The sequence below is a fragment of the Piliocolobus tephrosceles genome, chromosome 14 (genome assembly GCF_002776525.5).
Source record: "Piliocolobus tephrosceles isolate RC106 chromosome 14, ASM277652v3, whole genome shotgun sequence".
Classification (NCBI taxonomy): Eukaryota; Metazoa; Chordata; class Mammalia; order Primates; family Cercopithecidae; genus Piliocolobus; species Piliocolobus tephrosceles.
In genome coordinates, this window is record NC_045447.1 from 15,161,205 (window position 1) to 15,188,534 (window position 27,330).

At 50.5% G+C, this 27,330-nt stretch overlaps 1 protein-coding gene across 10 annotated transcripts in view; it reads left to right on the forward strand.

Moving 5' to 3' along the window:
* DENND1A (DENN domain containing 1A) overlaps nucleotides 1–27,330 on the forward strand; it is a 546,843-nt gene that overhangs the window by 492,665 nt on the left and 26,848 nt on the right. For 6 of the 10 annotated variants that reach the window (XM_023217180.1, XM_023217183.1, XM_023217187.1 and 3 more), the window contains one exon: nucleotides 23,863–23,916. The exons of the other annotated variants lie outside the window; for them this stretch is intronic. In XM_023217180.1, coding sequence (XP_023072948.1) covers nucleotides 23,863–23,916 — 54 coding nt within the window. The remainder of the gene's footprint in view (nucleotides 1–23,862; nucleotides 23,917–27,330) is intronic. 10 annotated transcript variants of the gene reach the window in all.

Below are 27,330 nucleotides of genomic sequence, written 5' to 3' on the forward strand. Positions count from 1 at the left end.
GGCTTCCCTGAGAATATCACAGCAAACCCCTTCCAGAGCCCCCTTCTTTGTGTTTCCCCCAAATGATTGATCCTGCAAACAAAGTAGTTGCCTGCCTTCCAATCTGATAGATTCCAAAAAACGTGTATTGAAAGGTGCTGCCTCTATTCTTGTCCCATCTGAACAAAGGTTTCTAAACCTCTTTAATGTAAAGTTTGAAAAGCTGGTTAAACCAAAACCAAGCACCACTGTGGCTTTCAGAGAACTGCGGCAGAGAGGTCTGGATAGCAGCCCAGGAAGTTCTTGGGATGTGGTTGCCGGCTTGTCTGTGCGTATGGAGAATTCTGGCATCAGGAGCATGAGCCGGGTCATTTAGTGCCAATCCCCTGCTAGGGTGGAGAAGATGCCGAGCTAGCAAATGCCTTCTCAGCACCCTTGGCTCTGAGTGCCCTGAGAGATTCCTCCTGCCCCATTGAGCTTGGAAGCCACACACAGTTCCCTTCACTGCAGCCATTGCCTCCTCACCACCTCCAGCAGGTGCACACCCCAGGCCTCTGGTCTGAACATACACTCCCCACCAAACTCACTGCTTCATCTTCCACCCCAGTGAATGACACAGGCTGTCTATCCAGAGCCAGGCTCCACCCTCCCCCTCCCCAGATCCTCTCCTTCCGCCCCTGAAAACTGCTTCATCTTCTCCTCTCCATCGCCTTTGCCACAGCTGTGGTGCAGGCAGCATAATCGCTCACCTGGACTGTTTCACAGGCTCCTAACTGGCACTCCCCGTAGACTTCATGTGACCTTGCTGGGGTCCACTGTAAGCATGCACTAGTGGCCGCCTCACCCCTGCTCCCGGCCTCTCCTAAAGACTCCATCTTCCCCCTCGGCCCCTTCGTGATATGCCCGTCCAACCCCAGAGCAGGCCTCCCGGTAAATTCTCCCAGCTTCCCTAGGAAGAGTGAGTTGCTCCTGTCTTCATGCTACCCCAGAACTTTGCACACACCACTTGTCATGCAGCCCTGCGATTTTTCTTTAATGCTTGTTTTCCCACCAAAAGTCCACTGCAGGGCCTGGCACTGAGCTGGCAGTCAGTGCACATCCTGGGGTTTTATTATTGGTGTGGATGTTTAAATTAAGGAATAATTGATTGTTGTTGAAGCACTTGCTGTGCATTCAGCAAGTTATTTGGTTTCATTTCTGTTGCTCTGCTTAGAATTCTAATTCATTTGAAGAAGAAAAATGAACATTCTCTTAGTGGTCACAAACTATTTCCAAATTCACTTTCCATAAATAAGGATTTTGAAGCGAGGCCGGGCGCAGCCAGCACTGTAGGAGGCCAAAGCAGGTGGATGATCTGAGGTCAGGAGTTCAAGACCAGCCTGGCCAACATGGTGAAACCCTGTCTCTACTAAAAATACAAAAATTAGCCAGGCATGATGGCATGCGCCTGTAGTCCCAGCTTCTCAGGGGGCTGAGGCAGGAGAATCGCTTGAACCCGGGGGGCGGAGGTTGCAGTGAGCCGAGACTGTGCCACTGCACTCCAGCCTGGGTGACAGAGCGAGACTCTATCTCAAAAAAAAAAGGATTTTGTTTCCATACAGAAACAGCTTTGTGTAATGGCAATTTAGATCCTGTCTCATTTTATTTTGTGTGTTTTTCTGAGTTCCTAAGGTCAGTCATATATGCCCCCAGAAGGGAATGGAGAGGAATGAGGCGGAAGACTGGGACCCCCCTTCTCCTGTGTCCCAGGGATGGGCAGAGCTGTGCAGGAGCAGCACAGTGGGGAAAGCAGTCAGGGGAAGGGAGGGGCCCATCATCCCTTGAATCACATCAAGTGAAGCAAGCAACAGGATAAATTAGGCATAAAGATTTTATCTGTGAAAGAGACTAGGATACATGCCCAAGTGCAAAGTGTGAACCTAACTTGGAATTTTTTTTTTTTTTTTAAGGAAAAGAAAGCTTTAAAGATGTTCTTGGGAAAGTTGGAAAATTTGAAGATGGACTGGAATGTTAGATGATGATATGGGATTAATGTTAATATGATAGTTTTGTAGGGGTTGATCTTTATTCCTAGGAGAGGCAGCCTGAAGTCTGAGGGGTGAAGTAACACGATGCTTGCAACTTACTTTCAAATGGTATTTGAAAAAACATTACACATCATGTACACACACAGGCTCACACATATATGAGATCCATTTGTAGAGAAGAGAGAGAAAGCAAATATAATCTCCTGCTTCCCCAAGATGTACCTGCTGAAAGGCAAATGTGGATCAGTTCCTGGAGACAATGAGGTAGAGTGGACAAAGCACAGGTTTTAGAATAGGGCACTTCTGGACTTAAGTTTCAGCTGTGCCACTTAGTGACCTGGTGACCTGCAGTAAGTTACTTAGCCTCAGTGAAATTCCGTTTCCTCATCTATAGAGGGGTCCACATCATAGGTTGCTATAAGGATTAAATGAGACATTGCCTTTAGTACCTAGGTCAGCGCAGGCGCACAGTCCCCAGTGTGCAAGGGGGAGCTGGCTGTGAATCATTTGCTGACACTGCCTCCCACCCAACCCTGTCTGCCCAGTCTTGGCCTTCACCGAGGCTCTCAGAGCACACACTCCCTCAGGGGCGGCCGTCTGCATGCAATACATGGCAACACACCTCTGGGTGGGAAAGGCAAAACCCAAGCCCAGAGGAGGCCCAGTGCCACCAGGCAGAGGGAGAAAGCCCAGGGCCAGCACCAGCAAGAGCAGATAATGCTGCCCAAGCCTGAATCAAACATGTGGAAAGAAGGGGCCATGGGGCAGGTTGGGGCAGAAGGTACCTGGTGGTGAGCACTGTGGTCTACAATCCAGTCATTTTTTTTGCCCACCCCAGTCACGCACCCACAGTCCATGAGGCAGTACACCCCGCACACTTCTCTTTCAACCCCTGTTGTTTCCAAAGCATATTTCTCCTTTTCCGTTGCCCCTGTTTCTTCCCCTCTCATCCATGTCTTTGTGTGAGAGAGCAGAGGTAGGGTTGTGATCTCCCCACTCTGCTCCCTCCAGCTTCTCCTGCTCTGATCCAGCCTCTGTGCCTGCTATAGAGTGACCGTGATACTACCCTCCCTTCGGTCCTGATAGGGTGGCTGTCCAGAGTTGTTTGGACTCATTTGCTGCCATGACCAAAAGCAGTGTGGCCCCTAATTGGTGGTGCGTTTGTCAGGTCTCCCTGATGAGGGTGGCTGGCTAGGCCTGTCTTTCCACATGCACTCACCTTTTCAGAGCCCAGGCTAGCCCAGAGACAGCTTTCTGATGAAAGGTTAACAAGGCTGGGGTTTGCTCCTTTGAGCCAGACATATTCAATTTCAAGAAGAAAAACTTGCCAATCAAAAAAGAGAAATCAGATTCTGGAAATTCGTAATGATTGAGTTGAACATTCAGAAGCTGTGTGATTAGGCATTCAGCGTGGCCTCCTCAGGTGATATTCCTCTCGTTATAGAGAGCTGGAGAAGGCCAGAGAGCTCTGCAGTGAGGCCAGGGCTCCTGATGTGCCATGGAAGAACTGAGAAATGTCAGCAGCCGAGTGAAAATCCAGGTGCAAAATAGTAATTTGCTCTCTAAGCTACACCACCTCTGTTCAGCCCGAGTTTAGGTTGGCTGCAGAAGGGCTAGGGACCAAGCTCAGTCCACCCCTCTAGACCTTCCAGATCATCCCTCCTTCTGGAACTTGAGCACTGTAAGGTCAGTTTAAGCATCCCATATGTGCAAGGTGTTGGGATGGCCTAAGAGCAGTGTGAGAGGGACATGGAGGTAAATTGCTCACCTCCCATCAAGCTCCACACTGAGACCTGGAGGGAACGAGTCTCTGTTTCATCTCCAGGGACCATGCTAGGCCATTCCAGTAGATTAGCCTACTGAATCCCTCCAGCCAACCTGTAAGAGTCTCAGGTGGTATCCTCTCTTGCAGAGGAAGAGACAGGCTCACAGAGAATGGGGCCTTAGTCAAGGTTACACAGGTCAGAATCAACAGGATTCAAAGCTACATTGTTTATCCTAAAGCTCGCTTTCTTGCCCAACTCTATGCTGAGAACATGGCAGTTTCCTGGGTTGTAGTGAGAGAGCCAGTGCAACCACCTGGGCAGGTGGCCCAGGATCACAGAAGGGTGGACCACAAGTGAGACTGTTCGTGGTATCCTTACAGATCTCAGGCCCTCCTTAATGTTTGTGGGCCTCAGTTGGAACCAAGACAAGTAAGCTGGTATCCTGCACCTGGTGTAGGTTCTGTACATCAAACTCACCCCTAGACCCCAAAGGCATGTTGGATGATATTCTGGTGTGTGTGAGAGAGTGGAATGCAGGATAAAAACTGGGCATGTGTGGGAGCTAGCACTGGAGGTACCAGAGGCCAGTCCAGTCCCATACCCACAATTACTTTGGCATCAACCTAATACATTTATCTGTGTCTACATTTAGTTAGGGTACATGAGACATAAAACCCAAAAGAGAAATTGTTGGCTTATACTAGCTTCAGGTATGGCTTGGTATCCAATCATGTTTGTCAGACCCCAGTTTTTTGGGTTTTATTTTTTGCTTTTGCTTTGTTTTGCTTGAGACAGGGCCTCACTCTGTCACCCAGGCTAGAGCGCAGTGGCATGATCTCGGCTCACTGCAGCCTCAACCGTCCAGGCTGAAGCCATCCTCCTGCCTCAGCCCCCCAAGTTGCTGGGACTATACAGATGCACACCACCACACCTGGCTAATTTTTTTTTCTTCAACTTTTACTTTAAGTTCCAGGGTACACATGCAGGAGTACAGGCTTGTTATATAGGTAAATGTGTGCCATGGTGGTTTGCTGCACAGATCAACCCATCACCTAGGTATTAAGCCCAACATCCCTTAGCTGTTCTTCCTGATGCTCTGGCTCCCTTCACTGCCCTTCACTAACAGGCTCCAGGATGTGTTGTTCCCCAAGTGTGTCCATGTGTTCTCATCATTCAGCTCCTACTTGTAAGTGAGAACATGCAGTGTTTGGTTTTCTACTCCTGAACTAGTTTGCTGAGGATAATGGTTTCCAACTCCATCCATGTCCCTGGAGGACAAACAAGGACATGACCTCATCTCTTTTTATGGCTGCATAGTATTCCATGGTGTACATTTTCTTTTTTCAGTCTATCATTGGTGGGCATTTGGGTTGATTCCATGTCTTTGCTATTGTGAATAGTGCTACAGTGAACATACATATGCATGTATCTTTATAGTAAAATAATTGATATTCTTTGGTATATAGCCGGTAATGGATTGCTGGGTCAAATGGTATTTATGCTTTAGATCTTTATGGAATCACCACACTGTCTTCCACAATAGTTGCAATAATTTACACTCCCACCAACCATATAAAAGCATTCCTTTTTCCCTACAACCTCTCCAGCATCTGTTGTTTCTTGACTTTTTAATAATCGCCATTCTGGCTAATGTGAGATAGTATCTCATTGTGGTTTTGATTTGCATTTCTCTAATGACTAGTGATGTTGAACTTTTTTTTACATGTTAATTGGCCACATGAATGTCTTCTTTTGAGAAGTATCTATTCATGTCCTTTGTCCACTTTTTAATAGAATTTTTTTTTCTTGTAAATTTGTTCAATTTCCTTGTGGACGCTGGACATTAGGCCTTTGTCACTGGATCGATTGCAAAAATGTTCTCCCATTCTGTAGGTTGTCTGTTCGCTCTGATGATAATTTCTTTTGCTGTACAGAAGCTCTTTAATTAGATCCCATTTGTCAATTTTTGCTTTTGTTGCAATTGCTTTTGGCATTTTCATAATGAAATTTTTGCCTGTACCTATGTCCTGAATGGTATTGCCCAGATTTTCTTTTGGGACTTTTATAGTTTTGCATTATACAATTAAGTCTTTAATCCATCTTGAGTTAATTTTTGTATACGGTGTAAGGAAGGGGTCTACTTTCAATTTTCTGCATGTGACTAGCCACTTCTGCCACCACCATTTGTTAAATAGGGAATCCTTTCCCCATTGCTTTTCGGTTTTTTGTTTGTTTGTTTGTTTGTTTGTTTGTTTGTCTGTCTGTCTGAGACAGAGCCTTGCTCTGTCACCCAGGCTCGGGGGCACTGATGCAGTCTCAGTCACTGCAACCTCCACCTCGCAGGTTCAAGCGATTCTCATGCCTCAGCCTCCCAAGTATTGGATTATAGGTGTGTACCACCATACCCAGCTAATTTTTGTATTTTTTAGTAGAGATGGGGTTCCACCATGTTAGCCAGGCTGGTCTTGAACTCCCAGCCTCAAATGGTCTACCCTCCCAGCCTCCAAAAGTGCTGGGATTACAGACACAAGCCACTGTGCCTGGCCCCTGTTGCTTGTTTTTGTCAGATTTGTTGAAAATCAGATGGTTGTACATATGCAGTTTTATTTCTGAGTTTTATATTCTGTTCCATTGGTCTATATCTGTTTTTGTACAAGTACCATGCTGTTTTGGTTACTGTAAACTTGTAGTATAGTTTGAAGTCAAGTAGCACGATGCCTCCAGCTTTGTTCTTTTTGCTTAGGATTGTCTTGGCTATTCGGGCTCTTTTTTGGTTCTATATGAATTTTTAAATAGTTTTTTCTAATTCTGTGAAGAATGTCAATGATAGTCTAATGGAAATAGCATTGAATCTATAAATTACTTTGGGCAGCATGGCCATTTTCATGATATTGATTCTACCCATGAGCATGGAATGTTTTTCCATTTGCTTGTGTCCCCTCTTATTTCCTTGAGCAGTGGTTTATAGTCCTCCTTGAAGAGGTCCTTCACTTCCCTTGATAGCTGTCTTCCTATGTATTTTATTCCTTTGTAGCACTTGTAAATGGGAGTTCATTCATGATTTGGCTCTCTGCTTTGTGTATAGGAATGCTTGCTATTTTTGCACATTGATTTTGATCCTCAGACTTTGCTGAAGTTGCTTATCAGCTTAAGAAGCTTTTGGGCTGAGACTATTGGGTTTTCTATATATAGGATCATGTCATCTGCGAACAAAGATAATTTGACTTCCTGTCTTTCTATTTGAATACTCTTTATTTCTTTCTCTTGCCTGATTGCCCTGGCCAGAACTTCCAATACTATGTTGAATGGGAGTGGTGAGAGTGGGCATCCTTGTCTTGTGCCGCTTTTCAAGGGACATGTTTCCAGTGTTTGCCCATTCAGCATGATATTGGCTGTGGGTGTGTCATATATGGCTCTTATTATTTTGAGGTATATTTTTTCAATACCTAGTTTATTGGGAGTTTTTAATATGAAGGAATATTGAACTTCATCAAATCTCTTTTCTGCATCTGTTGAGATAATCATGTGGTTTTTGTCTTTAGTTCTGTTTATGTGATGAATTACATTTATCAATTTGTGTATGTTGAACCACTCTTGTTTCCTGGGGATGAAGCCAACTTGATCGTGGTGGATAAGTTTTTGATGTGCCGCTGGATTCAGTTTAACCTGGTTAATTTTTGTATTTTTTTTTATAGAGACAGGGTTTCACAATGTCGCCCAGGCTGGTCTCGAACTCCTGAGCTCAAGCGATCTGCCCACCTCAGCCTCCCAAAGTGTTGAGATTACAGGCGTGAGCCACGGCGCCCAGCCTAGACCCCATTTTTTTTGCTTCGTTTATTGGCCTTGCCTCTTTTGCTACAACCATTCTCAGGCAGGCTTTCCCCTCCTGGTGGCAAGATGCCTACAATCCTTGCAGGTGCAAGACCAACAGGAAAGTGATTGTCACATCCTAGTAACTCCCATGTAAGGCATGGCATTGACTCGCTGGGCTGACTTTGATTATGTGCCCATCGAAACCAATTACTGAGGCCAAGGGTTTTTTGTGTGCCACAGGTAGGGCCTCTCCTGAAACACATACCTAAGGGGTCATTCCTGAAAAGGAAATTGGGGCCATTATCAAAAGAAGGGAGAGAAGATCAAGTTGACAATGTGTACAGAAGCCAAACAGGAGACACTGTCTCAGCTCTTTGTCCATATGTCTCACAGCAGAGAATGGTTCATACCCAGAGCTGTGGGGATCCTAAAACCCAGAGAGCATGCAAGGCTGAGGGTCAAGGTCAGACATTAATCAGGGCACCAGAGAGAGGAGGGACAGAAGAGAAATGGCAGGTTAGCGCATGGCAGACCAGGGAAGTGTAGGAGGCAGGGGATAGGGATGGGCACAGCTGTCTGCAGTTGCCTGTGATAGCTCCTGGAGACTCAAGTGTGACAAAGTCCACTGCAATCCCGGGGCTAGGAGAGGAAAAGGGTAGAAGCTAAGAACCTAGGTCATTCGTTCAGCAAATCATCACTGATGCCTACTCTGTGCCACATCTGTGAAAACAGAGATGGCAATGACACGGTTCCTGACTTCAGGGGTCTAACATTCTTGTGGTGAGTGGTTCAACTTAATTCTGATGGACAGAATCCATCTGGTAATTTTGAAAGGCCCAGATTTGTGCTTGTGTGATCATGCCGTAAGGCATCTCTAAGTCCCCTTTTTGTTCGTTCTAAACTTCAACAAGTTTGGTCCTCAGGGTGGTCTCCCCACCAGCATTCTCATGAGGTGCCCATCAGCTCCTCACGGCCAGCTTGCTGGAGATCACTGGGAAATAGATGGAATGTTTTGTTAACACCCTTGCTTTTTATCTGTTTCAAGGACTAGACAGAGAGCTTGTCTTTCTAAGATGGGAGTGAGCATCTTCTTCAGGCTGCATCTGAGATGCATGGGGAGGGTTCCAAACCAGAGAAACTAAACACGGTGGCTGTTCCAGGCTGCTCTGCGATGAAGTGGCAGCTGGTTTCATGCGAAGGGTCTGCCCCTGGTCTAGGCAGTCCCCACTTGCTTTCCCCAGCCAGTTACAGTGGGCATTTCTCACCTTTTAAATCCTTTCTTTGGCACAAGTTATGGTCTCCAGAAAAGTTCAACTAAAATACACAAAGAGGAACAGAAACTAGACTGGCTGCAGCATGGCCGACTGTTTGAAGTGTAGAGTCCAGCCAGAGAGGGAGGTCTGAGCTGGGCTTTGCACCTAGGACCTGTGTTTGGTCCTCCCTTCCCTTAGATGGAGCTCCTCCCTGGGCTCCTCCCTGGCTCTGTTCTGCCTCTAACTCCACTCCCTTAGGAGCCATGAGGCGCGTTACCTGTGGTTTCTAGCACCACCTTTGTTCTGGGAGCTCCAGGTTTCTGTTTCTAGCTCATTCCTCTTTCACAAGCTTCAGCTACTAGAATGTCTTAGTCAGACTTCCCAAACCAGCTGCATCCCAGTTCCACCAAGGTGTCAGCCGCTCTGCACCCATACATTCCTCATATCCCTGGGGTCCTGTGTCTCTCTCCTCGACTGGTCCATGAGGCACAGTGGGCATCAGAAAGCATCAGCACTTAGTTGATATAGGCAGGCCTTGCAGCCTCCTGAATGTGGGCACCTCTCCAGGATTCTCTCCCTGACCACTGGTTTGCCTGTATGGTCAAGAGGACATACCCAGCCTCCAGGACCCTCCCTGCCAGAAATCACTACCAACCCTGCCAAGCCCGCCCTGACCACAGCTGGGCCTTCTAGACTGGAGCTCCCTGCCATCCTCCACTCCTGGCAGTTCCTGCCCACCCTGCAAGACTCTGCAAAGTGCCCGTGCCCTGGGCAGAGTCCCTCCTTCTTCTCTAGTCCCCAGCGCCTCATATTTATTTGTTCACCAGCTCTTCATGGGCATCTGCACTGGGGGACCCAGGGATGAACCAGCCCCTACTATCTCCACTGCCAGGAATGCTTTTCCTCTTCTGTTCCACCTGAACAGAAAATCCTCCCAACCCTTCAAGGCCCTGCTCAGGCACCACCTTCCCTTGACAAGCCCCCGCCCCCACCGACTTCTCCAAGCCCAGTCATTCCCTTGCTGCTCTGAGCCGGCACTGTCCCTATGCCGGCTTGCTGGGGGTGCATTTATACCCTGTCCCACAGAAAAGGACAGAATTGGCCTTCTCTGTATCCTTGGCACCCTCATAGGGCCTGGCACAGACGGGCTGCCCCATGAGAGTTTGGGGAGTGATCAAGCGGTGAGTGAGTGCAGGCAGGAAAGGCAGTGACGCAGGGAAGAGGCGAGGCCTGGTCCACTCACTCCTTGTGCCCTTGAATAGTCAGTCAGTTCAGCAGAGCAGGAGAAATACAGCAAAAGGCAGTGGCTCTTGTTCCGCAGCTCCTGCCCTCGCTTTAGAATCCCCGCATGCGGCGCTGGGTTGTGAGAGCCGGGATCCTGAGTCCCCCCGAGGCTCCACCTTCAGCGGTGTGACAGCGGGGCTTCTCTGCCAAAGGACTGGCCAGAGCCTACAAACAGCATTTCTTTAAAGGTCTGTGTCAGAGCTGCTCAGAATCCAGCTCCCTGCCGGGGAGATATTGAGCCCAACAGGACAAGAGCAGGAAATCTGATTCAGCGAGACCAGAGGAGACATTTTCTCAGATTAGAATTCTCTGTGCCAAAGGTGGGGAGTTTATCACAGCAGGGAAGGGGAAATAAAACATAAAATATTGAAAATAAATTATATCCCACAAGCAAGATCCTCCGAGAGAGTCAGCTCTGTGTCTGTGGCTGTGCGGGGAGTCCCCGCCCCGTGGCCACAGGAGTGCTGTGCCAGAGGCTGCTTGTCGCACATCCACCATCAGTCCCTAACCCTGGCAGAGCCAAGTAGTGCCTGCAGGCTAAGGAAATTATTAACCTGGCCATGCCCAGAGGAAGGGATGGCAAGGACTAACCAAGACATGGAGAGTAAAAAGGGGTTGGGTAGACTGAGGGGTTTTCATTTACCATGTAGACCTCCCGTGTCTCAGCCAAGCCCCTTCACAAGCTTTGTCTCACTTAATCTTCTCAACAGCCCTCTAAGACTGATGCAGTTATGATGATCCCCAGACAGCTTATGCTCAGAGAAGTTAAGCACCTTGCCAAGGTCACACAGTAAGTGGCAGAGCAAGAATTAAAATCCAGGCCTATCTGATGCTGGAACCTGGGCTTTCCCCACCCTTCTCAGGGGTGGGGGAGCTTGAATTTTATCCCATAGGTGCCTAGGAGCCAACGAGGGTTGCATTCAGAGAAACAGCAGCTGGGAACATGTATGCTGGGCCACTGTGGAAAGGGATGGAAGTAGTTGAGGCGGAGAGACCACTGATGATCCCATGGACGTTGCTCAGGCCAGGGCTGGTGGGAGCCTGATCTGGGACACTGCTTATGGGGGTGAAGAGGAGAAAATGATCCGAGAGACATTTAGGAGACCCAAAGGACAGAACTTGGCGGGCAGCCGGATGTCCTGCGTGGGAACTGTTGAAGTTGATCATAGAACAGCACAGGGCTGGACACAGGCTATGTTCCTCTTCATCCAGCCAGCATGCTCCAGTGAGGCTTGAAGTGCAGTCCCTGAGGAAGGGATGTCCCTTGGGGTGTGCAGGATTGATGGACACCTCCCTCAGCAACCCACGAGTAGAAGTTTCTGCTCAGGGGCAGAATAGCCTGCTTGGAGGAAAGAGGGTACAGCTCCCCCGACCCTCACTGTCCTTGCATTTTCCCCGGGGCTGTCTACCAACCACATTCCTTTTTATACTCCCAGGGTGCTGTAAGCACCAGGATACCCGTAACTTACTCCACCCCTCTCCCCAGCCTAGGGTGTGGAATGTTATGGCTGCTTCCCTCCAGGCTGCCAGCTCTTCAGCCCCCAGGTCATTTCCACCAAGGATGATGTACAGTATTATGCTAAACCAACTTTATGGGCAGCCCCTTAAAATGCAGGCCTGTACCTATGATGGATGGAGACCATCCAGTTGTTTAGCCAACCACTTACAGTTTGTTGCAAACTTGCAAGAACCACACATGGGCCTCTTGTTAGGCCTGTTACGCCAAGGACCCCATAAATAAATAGTAACGTGTATCTTGGTGCATCAGGACTGGAGTATGGAAATAGAGGTACTGTATAAATAATGCATATTTACAAAATAAATATATCCCATACATGAGTGTGTGCAGCCATAACCAAAGCACCTGGCTTAACAACCACAGAAAGGTTTGAGGGTCTGCCAAGTGATCGGCTTCCATCCATCAGTGTGCACCAGCATTAGAAATGACCACCAAAGGGAGGGGGTCCTCCTGCACACTGACCTTGAGGCCTTTGCATTGAGGCAAGTGGTGAGATTGCAGGTGGGCACCCTGACACACAGCTTTTCTGCCAAGGTGTGAAACCTACCGCAGCCATGTGTTCCTGCAGATGTCTTAAGGTCTACCGCCAAGCAGAAGGCTGATTAGCGCCAAGTTGCAGGACGTAATGGGTTGCACCTACAGGAAGAGGGCTGGCTGGGGGAGGAAGAGATTTCCTAATTATGCAGATTCACTTAGGCTTGCGAAAGGAGCTGGTGAGTTGCCTTTCCAGGGGACTCTTACCAGAGCCCTGTAACTTTCAGCCATTCACCCTGAAGGTAGGGCCAAGCTTTCGGGAAGTCAGTGCCCCGTCTCTGCCACCCCTTTTTGAGCTCTGAACCCCACCGGGCATCCGGCTCTAGCATCTGGAGCTCGGAAGAAACAGCTGACAGAATGGCCGCTGGAGTGGGCGCCCCTCCCCTCGGTTGTAATGGCACAATGCTGGATTTCAGTATTTTAAATGAAAAATATATGCAGTTAGCTGTGCGCTGACAATGTCCTTGAGGATTTGACAGTGAGATTTTCCAGCAGTTGGTCTTCGTTAGGATCCTGGCGGTGTTTAATAAGGCAGTCGAACTGCTGGCACCTTGGGTTCCTGTTTGTTCTCCGAGGGCTCAGGGGCTGCTGCGGTAAGCACATCGACCAGAGCTGATCATTACAAGGGCGTACGCCACCATGAATAAAAATGTCACACGTTTTCCCATCTCACAGCGGTACAAAATGTCAGTCCTGTCAAACACACATTGCAGGGAGCTGTGTGCAGTCCGTACAAATTGGAGAGCCGCATATTCCCCCAGCCTTCTGATATTCTTCATTTGAAGCTGAAGAAAAACAGTTGTTAACCTATTAGCTAGGATTTTAAACTCTGCTGAGGCGGTGGATGGGTAGACTTTGACACAGATAGAAATGTATTCCAAGGTCCAGGAATTTTAAAACCAGGTTCTCCGTCCATTTGTTCTGAGGGAAGGAAAAAAAAAACCTTCTGTCTGGTGAACCTGACTATCTTTAACAGACACACTAGGGAAATTTTGGGATATTTCATATCTAAGCTTCCCATTGCTTCCACGTTTGCATTCCACTCGAAAAGTCTATTGCTTTGGGGGATGGCCCTGGGGCTCAACCCGTTAGGCTAGGAAACCTGTAGGTAGAGAATTTTTGCTGATCAGAAGCATGCCAGTAATATTGCCAGTCTTGCAGACAGAGTAACTCAAATGATGGGGACAATGACTGGCGGGTCTGGCATTATTCAGATGCTGGGTGATGGCTTCACTGATAATTTGATGCTAGTTCCCCACTCCTGGACAGCCATTTACTTTAACTTGACCATGTGCCAGGCCTTGTGCCAGGAGCCAGATGTGAACCCTCAAGGACTCGCCTTCTTAGGGGAAGGACAGAGGTAGGAATGCCCAACTTTGTGAGCCAGGAAGAGAGAGAGGACTTCTGGGGGAAGGGAACAGAGTCGTGAGGGATGCAGGAATCCATCAGGTGGTGAAGGAGGGAAGGGCTTATAGGACCAGCACGTGTGCTGTGAAGGGCCGTGGCCCGTGAGGGGCTGGCTGGAAAGAAGGAGCTGCTTATGGTGGGGTTTCTAGGGGGAAGGGCCGGGTCTTGAATGGCCTGCTGGGGACAGGGATGTGAGCAGCTCCCCTGGGCTGCCAGTGGCAGAGAGAACAGTTGGAGGCTTGTGGTGACCTGACCGAGGAGTCCTGGACTCCCTTTCTAGAGGGTGCTGTGCACTCGTCTCTGAACCTCTGCAAAATCAGGAGACTGCTTCTAATTTCCTAGTTGCATCCTGTTGGGGTGGACATCATTCCAGAGATGATAAATTAGCCGGGTTTTGCTGAGCTGGCCCTGGCCCTTAAAGGTACTGAGCAAATTCTCACCAAGTAGGGACACGGGCCTGGTGAAATGCAGGCGGCTACAAAGACAAACCTTTCTGTGTGGTCAGAACAGACTTAGCAGGACAAAAGTCTCAAAGGATGTCAGAGGGAGGACTTTCCAGGGAGAGAGAGGAGCCTCCTCGACCCGAGGAGGTATGTTTTAACATATTCCTTCTGCTGTTGTATGTCAGGTCTCCTGGGAGGAGCGCGGGCTTCTTTGGAGTCAGGCATACTTGGACTTGGATCCTGGCTCCGCCACCAGTTAGCTGTCAGGCCTGGCCTGGGCAAGTAACTGAGTGACATGGCCTCAGTTTCTTCATCTTTCACCTTCTTGGAGGGTTGCTGAGATCAATAGAGACCTCGCATGTAGATCTCCTAGCACAGGTCCTGGTACATAGCAAGGGCCAGAAAATAGTAGCCCCAGGGAGGAGATCATCTCCCCCAACATCTGGAAGTCCCTCCTCTAACCTCACCTTGTGTCCCCCTCCTCCTGGGAATGTCACCCAGGCACCCTAGATGCATCCCAGCAGCAAGGCGCCTGCCTCCTGGTTCTGTCTGGGCAAAGAATGGCATATGTCAGTGAGGTCCCTGCCCCTGCCCAGGCACCAGCCGCATCTGGTGCCCGACCTCCGGCCGCCAATGGGATGCCACCTATTCAGACTGTGCACCTGCACCCGACTAAAAACAAAGAGCTCCCCTCCCCCTGCCCCACTGCTGGCCCTCCTCCCTCCCCCGCCTCTGTCCCCCAAGCGGCTAGGGTCACCCGGCCCCCACACAGCCTTCCCTCACAGCTGCCTCGCTGCTTTTGTTCAGCATGTGAACTTCCCCGTCAGCCGAGCTCCTTGCACGGGAAGTAATCAGGGATCTTGACAAGGCTTCAAACCACAAATGCCACTACAAATTAACCAGCACCACTACAAAATACTACTCCTGTCAACATCGGGGAAGAATGCACTGCTCTTCAGGACCAGTCTGAGACGTCTTTCAGCTCAGCACTCGCTCACGGCAAAGAGAGTGCCCGGACCCAGCCAGAGAGAGTCGTTGACAGGACTGGTGAGCCCCTGCATCGTGAGCGTGCCCTCTCCGGAGACCGTCTCTGCAATACCCCGCGGCAGGTGCTGCAGCTTTTCTTCCAGGACCCCCTTCAATCCTGAGCACCCCCTCATCTCCCTCGCAGGTGGTGCCTCTGGAGGGCAAGTCATGGGGCACCCAGAAACCTCACTGTGGAGTCTGCCGTTCAGAGAGTGAAGCCCAGCCCCACCTCTGTGCGTCCTACCTATGTGCTGTGCCTTTGGGCAAGAGGCTTCCCTTTCCCTGTCTACAGAGCGGCAATCATAATAGAGCCTCTGTCTCGAAGTCGCAAGGACCTCTGGGATATCCTGAGTGATACCCACCCCTCTCATCCTCCCTTCCTTTCCCTGAAGAGACACGTTGTTGTTGCCCTGTGTGAGGGGACTCTCACCACGTGGAAACCTCTTCCTCAGCGTGACGTGGAAGTCCTTCCTGTACAGCATCTTGCAAGGAACATCCCTCTAGAGTGACAGCTTGTTATCTCTGCAAATGCTTCAGGCCTCAGGATCCCCACATTTCCTCCGGGTGCCCCGCTGAGCGGCTCAGGCAAGGAGCTCGCTGTACGCTACATGACACGGGGGCCTGGTCTTCTCCAGCTGCCCTGGCTGAAGCTCTGAAGCGGAGGCAAGCATTTGATCCTCCCCAACAAGCAGCACAGCCCTCATCCAGGGTGGACGGAGAAGATCGGAGACAGCGATGGGAGCTGGGGGCTAGGTGAGAGCTGTGCCTGCGAGAGAGCTTGTTGGGCATCTCAAAGGAGACACTCCACAAAAATATCGCTTCAATGCACGCCTTTTTGGAGGCATATCAAAAGAAGCCCTCTTTTATTTCCATGCCTTGCATAATAGCAGATTTCCAGTCCCAAAGAGTAGAGGAGGCTTGCTCTCGGCCCAGAGGCCCTTTGTAAAGCTACAGAGAGCTTTGTCTTCCCCTCCCAACTGGGTCTGTTTCATGCATGCATAGGTCAGAGCATTGATGTGGCTACCAGCCAGGAAAATTAACCAGATGAACACTCTCCTCGTTAAACAGCCACAGAGTTTAATTGTGAATTTGCTCTCTTCCCCCTCTCCATTCCCGGCCATGTATTTGACTGGGGCATGTGCCTGGGACAAACTGAGAAATGGCAGGGCCTAGCCAGCTTCCCCCTCTGGGGCCAGGCCTCCTTCATTTGAGGCAGGTATGTGCCTGGCAGGGAAGGGAGAATTCAGAGTACACATTGCACACAGAGGATCTGAACCCCCTTTGGGGCCAGCTTCAGAGGCTAGCTCTGTCGTGCACCAGCTGCCATCAGCCACACCCCACCTTCTTGGCCTCCCCTCCCCAGCCACCCCAATCTTTACATGCACAGTCCTCAGCCTTTAGTGAACCTGGTTGGTCCCCGTGACCTCCAGCGTCTGTTCACTTCTGCCTCCTTACCTATACCACTCCCCGGTTTGGGTCTGGCCTGTCTCCCACCAACTTTGACATTTCACCTTCTATGTGGCCCTGTTGTCCCAGCAGTGAAGTGGGGATGCTCATTCTGACGGCACAAGGATGTTGAAGGGATGGTCTCAAATGTCCCCTTTACTGGGGACTGAGTGAATCCATGAGTCCATTCCTAAACAGCTGCCTGCCCTCTGCACCATACACGAACATCATAGCACCCCTGCCCCAGCCCATCATTAACTCAGGATGAGCTCACTGGCCCTCTTCTCAGGGCCTGTCACCCACCTGCTCCAGGCAACCCTGGGCAAGTCCTTGCTTGCCCTCATCTGTGAAATGGGTAGCAGCCCTCATTCCCTGCAGAGGAACCTTGCACTGGTGAGTGTGCAGCAGCTGCTCAGGCCCTGGAAGCACCGGCAGCAGGAAGTGCCTTGGCTCTGCCCACAGCACAGGCAGGCTGGCTCCCAGGCAGCAGGGACACCGCCACCCCTCCCCTACACACTGCGCTCTCTGCCCCCAAGTCACCACCTGGCAGTCAAGCATTTTCCACCCTGCAGCCCCGTGCAGGGCGCCCACTCATCCATGCCACCCAGGTAATTAAGTTGATATTCCAACACGCCTTCCCCTCCTGACCTTTTGGAAACAATGTGTTTTGCTGCATCAACAAATTAACTGCAAATCAGATGCTGTCTTCATAAATGCCGGTTTCATATCCAATGACCATACTCACCTGGCCCACACAGCTGACAGATAAGAGATTCCGAGGGCCAGGCAGAGACCAACAAAGGCCAAAGAGGTCCCCTCTTCTCGGGGACTTCTGTGTCAATCACACCTTCGGTCTTACCCTCTCTTGTGTTCACAGCTCCCAGCAGTGGTGTGGCCAGGGCGGGTGGGTTGACAATATGGAGGCCTGGGCAGGCTCCTGTGATTGGAGGGGAGTATCTGTTCTTCGAAGCCCACCCATTCTCCTCCAATGCATTTTCTGTACCAAGGGCGTCAAGGTTTTCTTATTGTATCTCTGATTATATCCCTCCCACTGAGCTCAGAAGAAAATCCGCACTTCTCAGCCTGACATTCAAGGCCCTCTTTTTATCTGACCTCCCCCAGCCCCTCCCAGGTCCTGGCCTGCCCTGTCCTCATATTCAGCCCCACTCTTGTCTGATTGGACCACTGTGGTTCCCCTGTCCCTGCACTCCCTACCACCTCCAATCCGTGTCAGAGACCTTCCTCTGCACCCCCTGCATGACAGCGCCCTCTACCAGAGTCTTGTTCAGACATGTGCCCCTGTGCCTGGGACGCCGCGCACTGTTTGTTGAATGAATAGACAAATGAATCACATGCCTCCTTTGGAAAGCATCCCAAAAAGATGCTTAAATAAGGAAAGAAGGAGAAGGTGTCAGTTACTCTGTCATCCACCTTTTCTCGGAGGCACAGATCTCTAACAACAGATTCTAACTTCAGAAGGGACAAGGATTAGAAAAACCATGTCAGAAAGGATTCCAGGTGACTGGAAATTTTAGTTGACAAGGATAGCACAATGGGCTAAGAATACCTGCTTGTTTTAGTTTTCGCTACTAGCTGTGTGACCTCATACTAGTCCCTTAACCTCTCTGGGCCTCCTGTTTCCTGTCTCTGTAACAGGGAAATAATCCTTCTCTAACTTGCCTAACCAGGGACCGTGAGGTTCAAAAGAAAGTGGAGAAGTTAAAATGCTTTGAAAGGAAAACACATCATATAAATAGAAGAGATTATTAAAATCCAGTCTCCTTCAACAGAACCTTGCTGATAGCACACAACTTTGGAAAACCAGGGTCCTCACATCCATAGGACTTTTCTGGAAAGACCTGTGGGTCCCATGGGGAGATGGAAGATGGAGTGGTCCCATTTCATCCTCAGGATATCAAACCAGAACCTCGTGTGGCTGTAACTGTACTCTCATCCTCATGCCAGGGTTTGTAACCTGAGAGTCTTGCCATTTTACAGAAGAGTTCACTGAGACTTAAGAGAGGTTAAATAACTCACCTAAGTTGCAGAGCCAATATTGAAGTCAACTAGAAAATGACAGAGCCAACCCGTGAACCTGTGTATTTCTAACCCGAAGTCTATTTCTTGGGGTTTACCCCACCAATATTTCTTTCACTTTAAGGAAGATATGTTCCCATCATGTAGGTCAAATCCCACCAAACTCTGCAGTCCTTAAGGACAAGGACTGTGTCTTATTCTCTGAATTCCCCTCGTCCTGGCCCCCAAATGGTTGTTCCATAAACCCACATAGGAGGAATCCTTCCACTCTGTGACAGTCCATCTGCTTCCCCTCCAGAAGTGTTTGTCAGGCGGGCAGGCACTTTGCGTTGACCATCGAAGAAACCTCCAGCCTTCTCCCTGCTTCGCCGGCCTTCTCACTCCTCCTACCCTGACCCAGCTCGGGAAGTGCCGGAGGAACTGTTGAATTGAACTCTCCTTAGGAAAAGATCGCCAAAGGCCCAGTCTTTTTGAACTAACTTAAGAAACAGCACTCTGTGTAGCCACATTTCAATCCGGCCAGGGGACAGAGGATCACATATAACGTAACCTCAATGCAAAGATGCCCAGACCGTTTCAATTCTCTGCTGCGTCTACTTTAAAGCTCTTCCGGTTTTACCTTCCTTTCCTTCAGCGGTGGAAAGAGCGCTCAAGTGGTCAGCGGTCAAGAGGCCTTCCCGATGACAGTCAACACTCCCAGCTCTGCCCGTTACCAGCTGGGGGTGTTGAGCGGGTCGCTTTACCTCCCTCCAATCTGTTCCCTTTTCCATGGCCACTGGGACACTTAGCGAGACCAGGAGCGCCAGGGTGAAAGAGGAGAAGGCTCAGGGGCCCAGCCCTGGGCTATGGGCCGGGACGCGGAGAACCAGAGCGGAGTCAGGTGGGAGAGGAGCCGCTCCAGACTCAGAATAACTTTCCCTGAGTCCTGGCCAGCTCTGCCGTCTTCTCGGGCCTCACACCACACTGTTGGAGTCCCTACATTCAGCTAGTGCTGGCTTCCGCTTCCAGAGCACCAGGGCCACTCTCTGGAAGATAGCATGCTTTTCTGAGTTGATCCTTTCCTAGCTCATCTCCTTACCCCCTCTTCCCACCCAAATCACTACCACTCACCTCCTCTGGCGTTTAATGGCCTCCGGAGTACTCGTCCCCCATCTCTGTCCCCAGGTGGGGACACCCCAGCTTATTTGGGAAACTGCAACCACCATGGCCAATGGCCCCGCGACGGCCTGTCTAGGAAGCAGAGGCCTCCCCCGGCAGCGTGTCCACTGTGCCCCTGGCCCTGTGTGAAGTGCCATCAGACACCCCACATCCCTGCAGCAGGGCCCTTGTGACTGGGCTCACAGATGACGACACTGAGACCCAGGGAAATCACTTGCTTGCCAAAGTCACTCAGCAAACCAGCTAGGCCTGGAACCCCTGTGGTGGGAGCCAGTAGGGCCCTGCACACATCACATGTTCTAGCGTCCGAGATCTGAGACTGCTTCCCATGAGATTACTGTCTAATCCACTGGTGACAGTCCAGCTGCTCATCTGTCCCCAGCCTCAGCTCTGGTCCCCAGGGCCTGCGCACTCCTGGCAGGGCATCCTGATAATTACTGCAGCCCTCCCCTTCTCCCTCCCCCCCAGCCCCAGGGTTGGGGGGTCTTTAATGCATACCCCCTGGGAGTTCACCTTTCTCTTCCTGGCGGCCACCCCACAGGAGGTGTCCCTGTCCTATGCTCCAGCATCAGAACAAGCCCAGGATCCACGAGTGCAGCCCCCTGTCCCTGTGCGTTTCCTCTGGTGACAGGATCCGTTCGTGCCAACAACCCACAGGGAAAACTCCCCGAGTGTCCGAAGGGCAGCGTGGCTTCCTGTTGTTGGTTGCCGTGGTTGGGTTTGATCTGTCTGGGTGCGCCAGGACATCTGTACCACATTACTCTTTCTTGGCATCATTACACCCCCACCTGGCTGACTCTGCTAACTTCTAGGATGGGTGTGGTCAAGAGGCTGCCTTCTTCCCACCATTTATCAATTCGGTTGCAAAAGAACCAGCACTTCCTGATGACAAACAAAAGAAAATAAGTTAATTTAAGAATCCGGAGAATGGACATTTGGTGTGTTTTTACATGTGCCAGGAAGTTTAAGCCAAATCTAATTTGCTGAGCACCTTTTAGGTATCAAGTAGTCTACTAGACCCTACGGCAAATAGAGCAGTGAGTGAGCTGATACACAGCCGACGTGCTGTGGATGTGAGGCGGGGTTTCACCAGAGATGAGATTGCTGAGGTGGCTGGTGGAGCCCTGAATCTGGAGGGCTTTGAATGCTTCAGACAGCATTTTCTAGGGGATATTCGTGGGTGTTATAGGGAAAGCAAGTCTATGTTCAAATAAACTTGGGAAATAGGACTTTTTAGAGTTAATAGGTTTTTGCCTGGTTTGGGTGGGTTTTTTTCTTGCAAGACTCACCAGCCTTTGCTATGCTAACAGGCATTGTGAATCCCCGAAAGGAGCAAGACAGAAGACAGCATTTCTCAGATTTGCCTGACTGGGGAACCTCCTTTTTTCCCTTCATACAATGCATCTCCCAGGATGGTGTTTCTCAGCAGACACCCTGTGAGGTGCCGGCCTTCCACTGAGATGATTTCAGCTGCCAAGTGCCAAGATTGGGTGGGCATTTTTTTTTTTAAGTACACTCTGGAAACAAATGTAGGCGATGGACTGGGAGGGGGAGAGGCTGGAGGCAGGGAAACCTGCTGATGGTAATGGTTGCTAATGTCTGTTGGCGGCACTGTGCAAAGAACCTGACGTCCATCATCTCGTTGAATCTTCCTAACAGCACACTTCAGGTAGGCGGTGCTGTTATCTGCACGTCACAGATGAGGACAGTAAGGCTTGCCATGGTCAAATCGTGGGCCCGGAGTAACCCGGGGAGTAAATGGGAGAACTGGGGTTCTGTCCAAAACTGTCTGACCCCAGAGGCTGCCTCCTGAGCGCTCTGCTGCACTGACACCCAGCAGGAATGGAAATAGCCCAGGCCAGAGGTGACGAGCAGTGAGGACAGTGGGGCGGGAGAAGATGGTTCCCCTGAAGTAGAAAGGCCAAGCATAAGAGAAGCAGTACTGGGGGGAGTGGTGTAGGAGAGCGGGGTGTCTACACAGAGGGTAGCAGCCTGTGCACCAGTGTGGGGGGCTGGGCTCCCCTCTCCCTGATCACCTCTTCCTCTTGATGAACGGTGTGAATCGAGGGATGGGGGGCTGTTCCCCTTTACCCCACACACTTCCTGTAAGCCATGAAGGGGAAAAAACATGGCGACCTTGCCTATCCCTAGGCAGCACCCCCAACTCCCCGGTAGCCACCAGCTGAAGAAGGGTCACCAAGCGTGGGTCGGCCCTCACGCCCAGCTAATGGCATAGGATCTGGGAAGCCGCAGTGTCATTCTACCCCAACGTGTTCTCCATGTGCCACCAGGGAGTCCTCCACCAAGTCCCTGGGCCCACTTTCCCCTCAGGCTGCCCCGACAAGTTCCGTGCGGGGCACCAGGGACCCAGGGACAACTGGGACACAGGGGAACCCTCCACCAAGTCCCTGGGCCCTCTTTCCCCTCGAGCTACCCTGACAGGTTCCATGCAGGGACCCAGGGACCCAGGGACACAGGCCCTGCCCTCTAGGAGTAGTGGGGCAGGTTCAGAAAACAAGTTCTAAGGCAGATTTGAGATCTGAAGCGTCACTCCCACTCAGTAGAGCCCTGTATCAGCGCTGTTCAAGGAAAACATAATGGGAGCTTCATGCAGGAGTCACATGTGGAATTCTGAATGTGAAACATAAGCAGATGAAATTGATTTTAGTATTATGAACCTAATATATCCAAAATATTATCATTTCAACATGTAATCAATCTAAAAGTTGTTACTGAGGCGTCTGACATTCTTTCCTCGTGCCGAGTCTCTGAAGTCTAGTGTTTTGCATTTACAGCACATCTTTTTTTGTTTTGTTTTGAGACAGAGTCTCGCTCTGTCACCCAGGCTGGAGTGCAATGGCACGATCTCGGCTCACTGCAACCTCTGCCTTCCGGGTTCAAGCAATTCTTCCACCCCAGCCTCCTGAGTAGCTGGGATTACAGGCGTGTGCCATCATGCCCGGCTAATTTTTGTATTTTTGTATAGATGGAGTTTCACCATGTTGGCCAGGCTGGTCTTGAACTCGTGACCTCAGGTGGTCCGCCCGCCTCGGCCTCCCAAAGTGCTGGGATTTAGAGCACATCTTAATGTGGACCGGCCACATGGGACATTGGCTCCTGTTTTGGCTGAGGCAAGTCTGGATTTTGTCCAGTTAGATGTATCTTTGTGATGTGTCTTGTTAGATGTATCAGAAAGATACATCTAACCTGAGCGATACATTCCGACCTGAGTGATGGAATGGGCAGAAAACAACCGGAAGCCGCCTGGGGAATGCTGTGGGTCCACCGCCTGGGTCTCGCGTGAATTTTCACTTTCCTTACTCGGCCTCCCTGTCTCCCACGCATGCGAGAGCATCAAGACAGGCAGGCTGTTGAAAGGACACTGCTGGGCTTTCAAGATAAAGGGTTTGAGCGGAGAGCTGAGAAGTCTGTGCTCTACTGGTTTTGATTCAAATCCTGATTTCAGAAGCCAATCATTTTGTACAAATTTTATTTGTTCATCAGACATTTGTTGAGCAGATTTTTTCCCCAAGTACCGCAGAGCCTGCAGGCACAGGGATGAGCCCCCTTGGAGACGGACCTGTAAAAGGTTCCGTGGGCGCAGGGGTGGGGGACCACATAGCAGGAGACACGAGGCAGCATCCAACCTGACGGGCTCTTGAAGGACAGGCACACGTTTGCCAGGCCAGTCTGGGCTGGAGCAGCTCATTCCATTCCGGAGGGCGGGCAGGAAGCAAGGCATGGGTGAAGGTTGAGAAAGGTCTGTGTGGGGCACAGTGGGGTCCCGGTCTTAGGGGACATGCAGTGCCAGCCCCAAGCCTTGAGCAGGCGTCCAAGGACAGGACAGGGCGTGAGCGGTCTGGAATGGAGGTGGGCTGGCCCTATTGCACCTGGGAAGGGCCCCCAGCCTGTGTGGAGCATAGTGGAGGGTGGAGCTGGGGGCCCTGTTGGGAAATGATTGCAGTAACCAGGCTGGAAACAAGGCTAGAAGGAAAGAATGAGCAGAGGAAACGGCTTCAGAAGGTGGACAGTGGGGGTGAGGCGGGAGGTGTCGAGGATGGCCCTCTGGCTCTGGCTTGGGTGATGGGGTGCCTTCCCCCAGGCCGTCTGTAGAAATGCATTGAGCCTTCTCAGTGCGTCCTGATGTTTTAAGTTTCCACTTTAATGCAGCTGCAGAGACTGTGTCCCACCCGACCGCCTCCCAAGATACAGCGCTCGAGGCCCGTGAGTAACCGGTGGTTCTGCCCTCCCCACCTAACACTGCCTGAGCCATTCTCCCCTCAGCCTGACTAAACCTCCAGAGTTTGGACCCTCCTGCCTGGCAAAAGAAAACTGGGAATTGGGTTTTTCAGCTTCCCTCTCTGTGTGGCATGAACTTGAGCTTGCATTTTCTGGGCTTCTCTCGCTTTTTTGTGAATAAGTTTGGTGATTTGCAGATCAGAGCCATAGGTAGCAAGGGGGCCACTGTGTGGTGTGTGTGCTGTGTATGCATCATTTGAGCAAGCCTCACAGGGTGAGCAAGGGGTTGAAAACCTTCCTCCATACCCCTGTTCCTCACAAAGGAAGCAGAAGTCCGGGGACAAGGGTCTCATTCCTGCCAGATCTGGGTCTGGAAATGCATTTGTACCTTCCCATGGGTAGAGGCTATGTCCAGAGAGTACGGAGCCCGCTCATATGGAGACAGGTACCGCTCCCCTGCCAGGCCTTCCTTGGAGATCCACCTTCCCATGTAAAGTGCCAGGTAAGGGGAGTGGTGGTGCACGCCTGTAGTCCTAGCTACTCAGGAGGCTAAGATGGGAGGATCACTTGAGCCCAGGAGGTTGAGGCTATAGTAAGCGATGATTGTGTCACTGCACTCCAGCCTGGGTGACAGAGCAAGACCTTGTCTCTTTAAAAAAAAAAAAAAAAAAATCCAGGTAAGGATGGAGAAGCAGGACAACATGTGATAAAGCCACCGTCACCTGGGAATGGGGTGGGAGGTGAGAGAGATCTGTCCATGGAAAAAGAGTGGGTCTGGGTCCCGTGTTAAGCATCAGTGGAGCTGTTTTCCATGGTAGGTCAGATTTCGGCCATGCTGAGCCATGCGAACTTTGGCAGGTGCTTTGAAAGTGGGAAACCTTCCAGGACCTTTTGGTGAGGGCTGTTTCTCAAGAGAAAAGTTTCTCCATCTACCATTCAGTGTGGCCACCACTCTGTGGCCAGCTAAAGAGTACCCCACAACCCAGTGTCCTAGCCCTCCCACCCTCTGCAATGCACATGTCCAAATCCATCTTGTGAAGGCAAAGAGGTCAGGGCATGCAGGTGACCAGGTGAACTGTGTCTGTTCACCTGGGGAGATGCACCCAGCATCCACCGGGTAGCTGCTCTCTGGGTGGATGTTGGCCATTCTGTGGCATAGTTTTCCTTGCCTTCCCTTACCTGCTGCGGGTGGGAATTAGAGGGCTAGAGGGGAGGCCTGGGGGACTTAGATACCTTCCCCTATGACCGTCGTGAGTCCACACTCCCAGCCACATGTGACAATGGATCCATCGCGTATCCCCATCAAACTGTGGTTGGCCGAAAACCCCATCGGCACAGCTGGCAAGGAGCTAGAATATGTCTGCTCACTGTCACTGGAAAGAAGACAGAAGCAGCTAAAAGAACTGCTTTGGGGGACAGGAGGCCCCTTCTAAGCAACCTTGTGTGACTAGTGAGAGTTTCAGTATAGTCCTCAACAGCACGGATTTGGGAGGCCGACAGAGCTAGGCTTAAATGCTGAAGTCGTGCGACTCTGGCAAGCACTGAAGCTCTCTGAGTCCGATTTCACCTCCGGGGCTGTGCCCTCATTCCTAGAGGGGTTTCGTGAGAAGGAAAGTGGATGACGTTTGTAGAAGACACACAGTAACAGTTCTTACTTTTATTTTTATTTTATTTTTTTGATACGGAGTCTCACCCCGTCGCCTCACCCCGTTGCCCAGGCTGGAGTGCAGTGGCGCGATCTTGGCTTATTCACACCATTCTCCTGCTTCAGCCTCCCAAGTAGCTGGGACTACAGGTGCCCGCCACCACATCCAGCTAATTTTTTTGTATTTTTAGTAGAGACGGGGTTTCACCATATTAGCCAGGATGGTCTCGATCTTCGGACCTTGTGATCCACCCACCTCGGCCTCCCAAAGTGCTGAGATTACAGGTGTGAACCACCATGCCTGGACAACAGTTCTTATTCTTAACAGGTTTTTGCGTCTTACAGCTTCTAAGGAATGGCCCAGTTTATTAATAACCATCACTTGCCTAGGATTTTATAGTCAGCAAATCATTCTTAGGTACCTCATCCCAGCTGCGCCTCACAGTAGCTCAGTGAAGTAGGCACTGTCACCACTCAGTTTAGCAATGAGCAAACTGATGCTTGGTAACTTAACCCAGGGTCCTCAACTGCAAATAAGGTCGTCTGGACTCTGGAACCTGTAGTCTTGCCACTATTCCAAGCTCTCTGGACCCTCCGTCTTCTGCGTGGGACCAGAAGAGTTTCAGCTTTCAGTTTGTTTCGGATTTTAGAATATTTGCATGACACTTCCTGGTCGTGCGCCCCTAATCCAAAATCCAGAATCCTCCACTGAACGTTTCCTTTAGCATCATGTTGGGGCTCAAGAAGTCTTGGATTTTGGCGTGTTTCAGATCTCTGATTTTCAGATTAGGGATGCTCAACCTATATAAAATGCTTGGAGAAGGAAAAAAAAAAAAATTCAGTCAAGAAAAAAAGTAATGAGTAGCGGCTGAACTGTCTGCGGAATCTCCAGTGCCATGTTAGGTCTGGCAGAGACACAGAAGAGAAGAGAATTAATATTCATTGAGCACCTTTTCTGGTGCCTAGGACTGTGCTGGGCACTTGTGTAATGACTGTCTCATTTGTCCAGCCCAGAGCAGGCAGATGCCATCTCCCTAACTTGTAGCCAACACCACAGGGATGATGACAGGCCTGATGATAAGTCCTGCCTTTGAGCCCAGCTTGCGTCTCTCCACTGTCTCTTTGTTTTCTACCAAACAGCCTCCCCTTAAGCCAAAGTCAGCAGCAGGTAGCTCTCAGCATTCCCCTTTGAGGCTTGGGATCCAAGGCGGGCACAGAATCTTGAAAGTCGTGATTCAGGGAAGGATCACTCCCCTTGGAAGAATTCGAGTATTGGAGACAGCAACAGTGGACTCTGTGTTTTCTCACCGGTGTGGGGATCTGTGCAGATTGGGGGGTGGGCCACCACATCCATTGGCAACCGAGGACTCGGGAGACAGACGCTGTGAGAGACACTGAGTAGCAGCTGCCTCAGGCTCTGAGCTAATGCAGGAGGTGACTAGCCTGGTGCTAGCTTTGGCCGAACCTCCTGGATTGATGGCATGCTGAACAGGCAGGATGCCTAGGAGAACCAGCTCTCCTAGGCTTGGAAGTCAGAGAGGCCTGCCCTGGTTTGAATTACAGCCTGGCCACTTCCTGGCTGTGCGACCTTAGGCAGGATCCTCACCTTCTCTGAGCCTTAGTTTCATCATCTGTAAAATGGGTTTAACAATAGAGGTTGTGTATGTATAGCGCCTAGCACGGTCCCTGGCGTGTCCCCCGAACTTATTCTGCCAAGCAGCAGCACTAAGAGACGAATCTGGGAGTCACAGAAG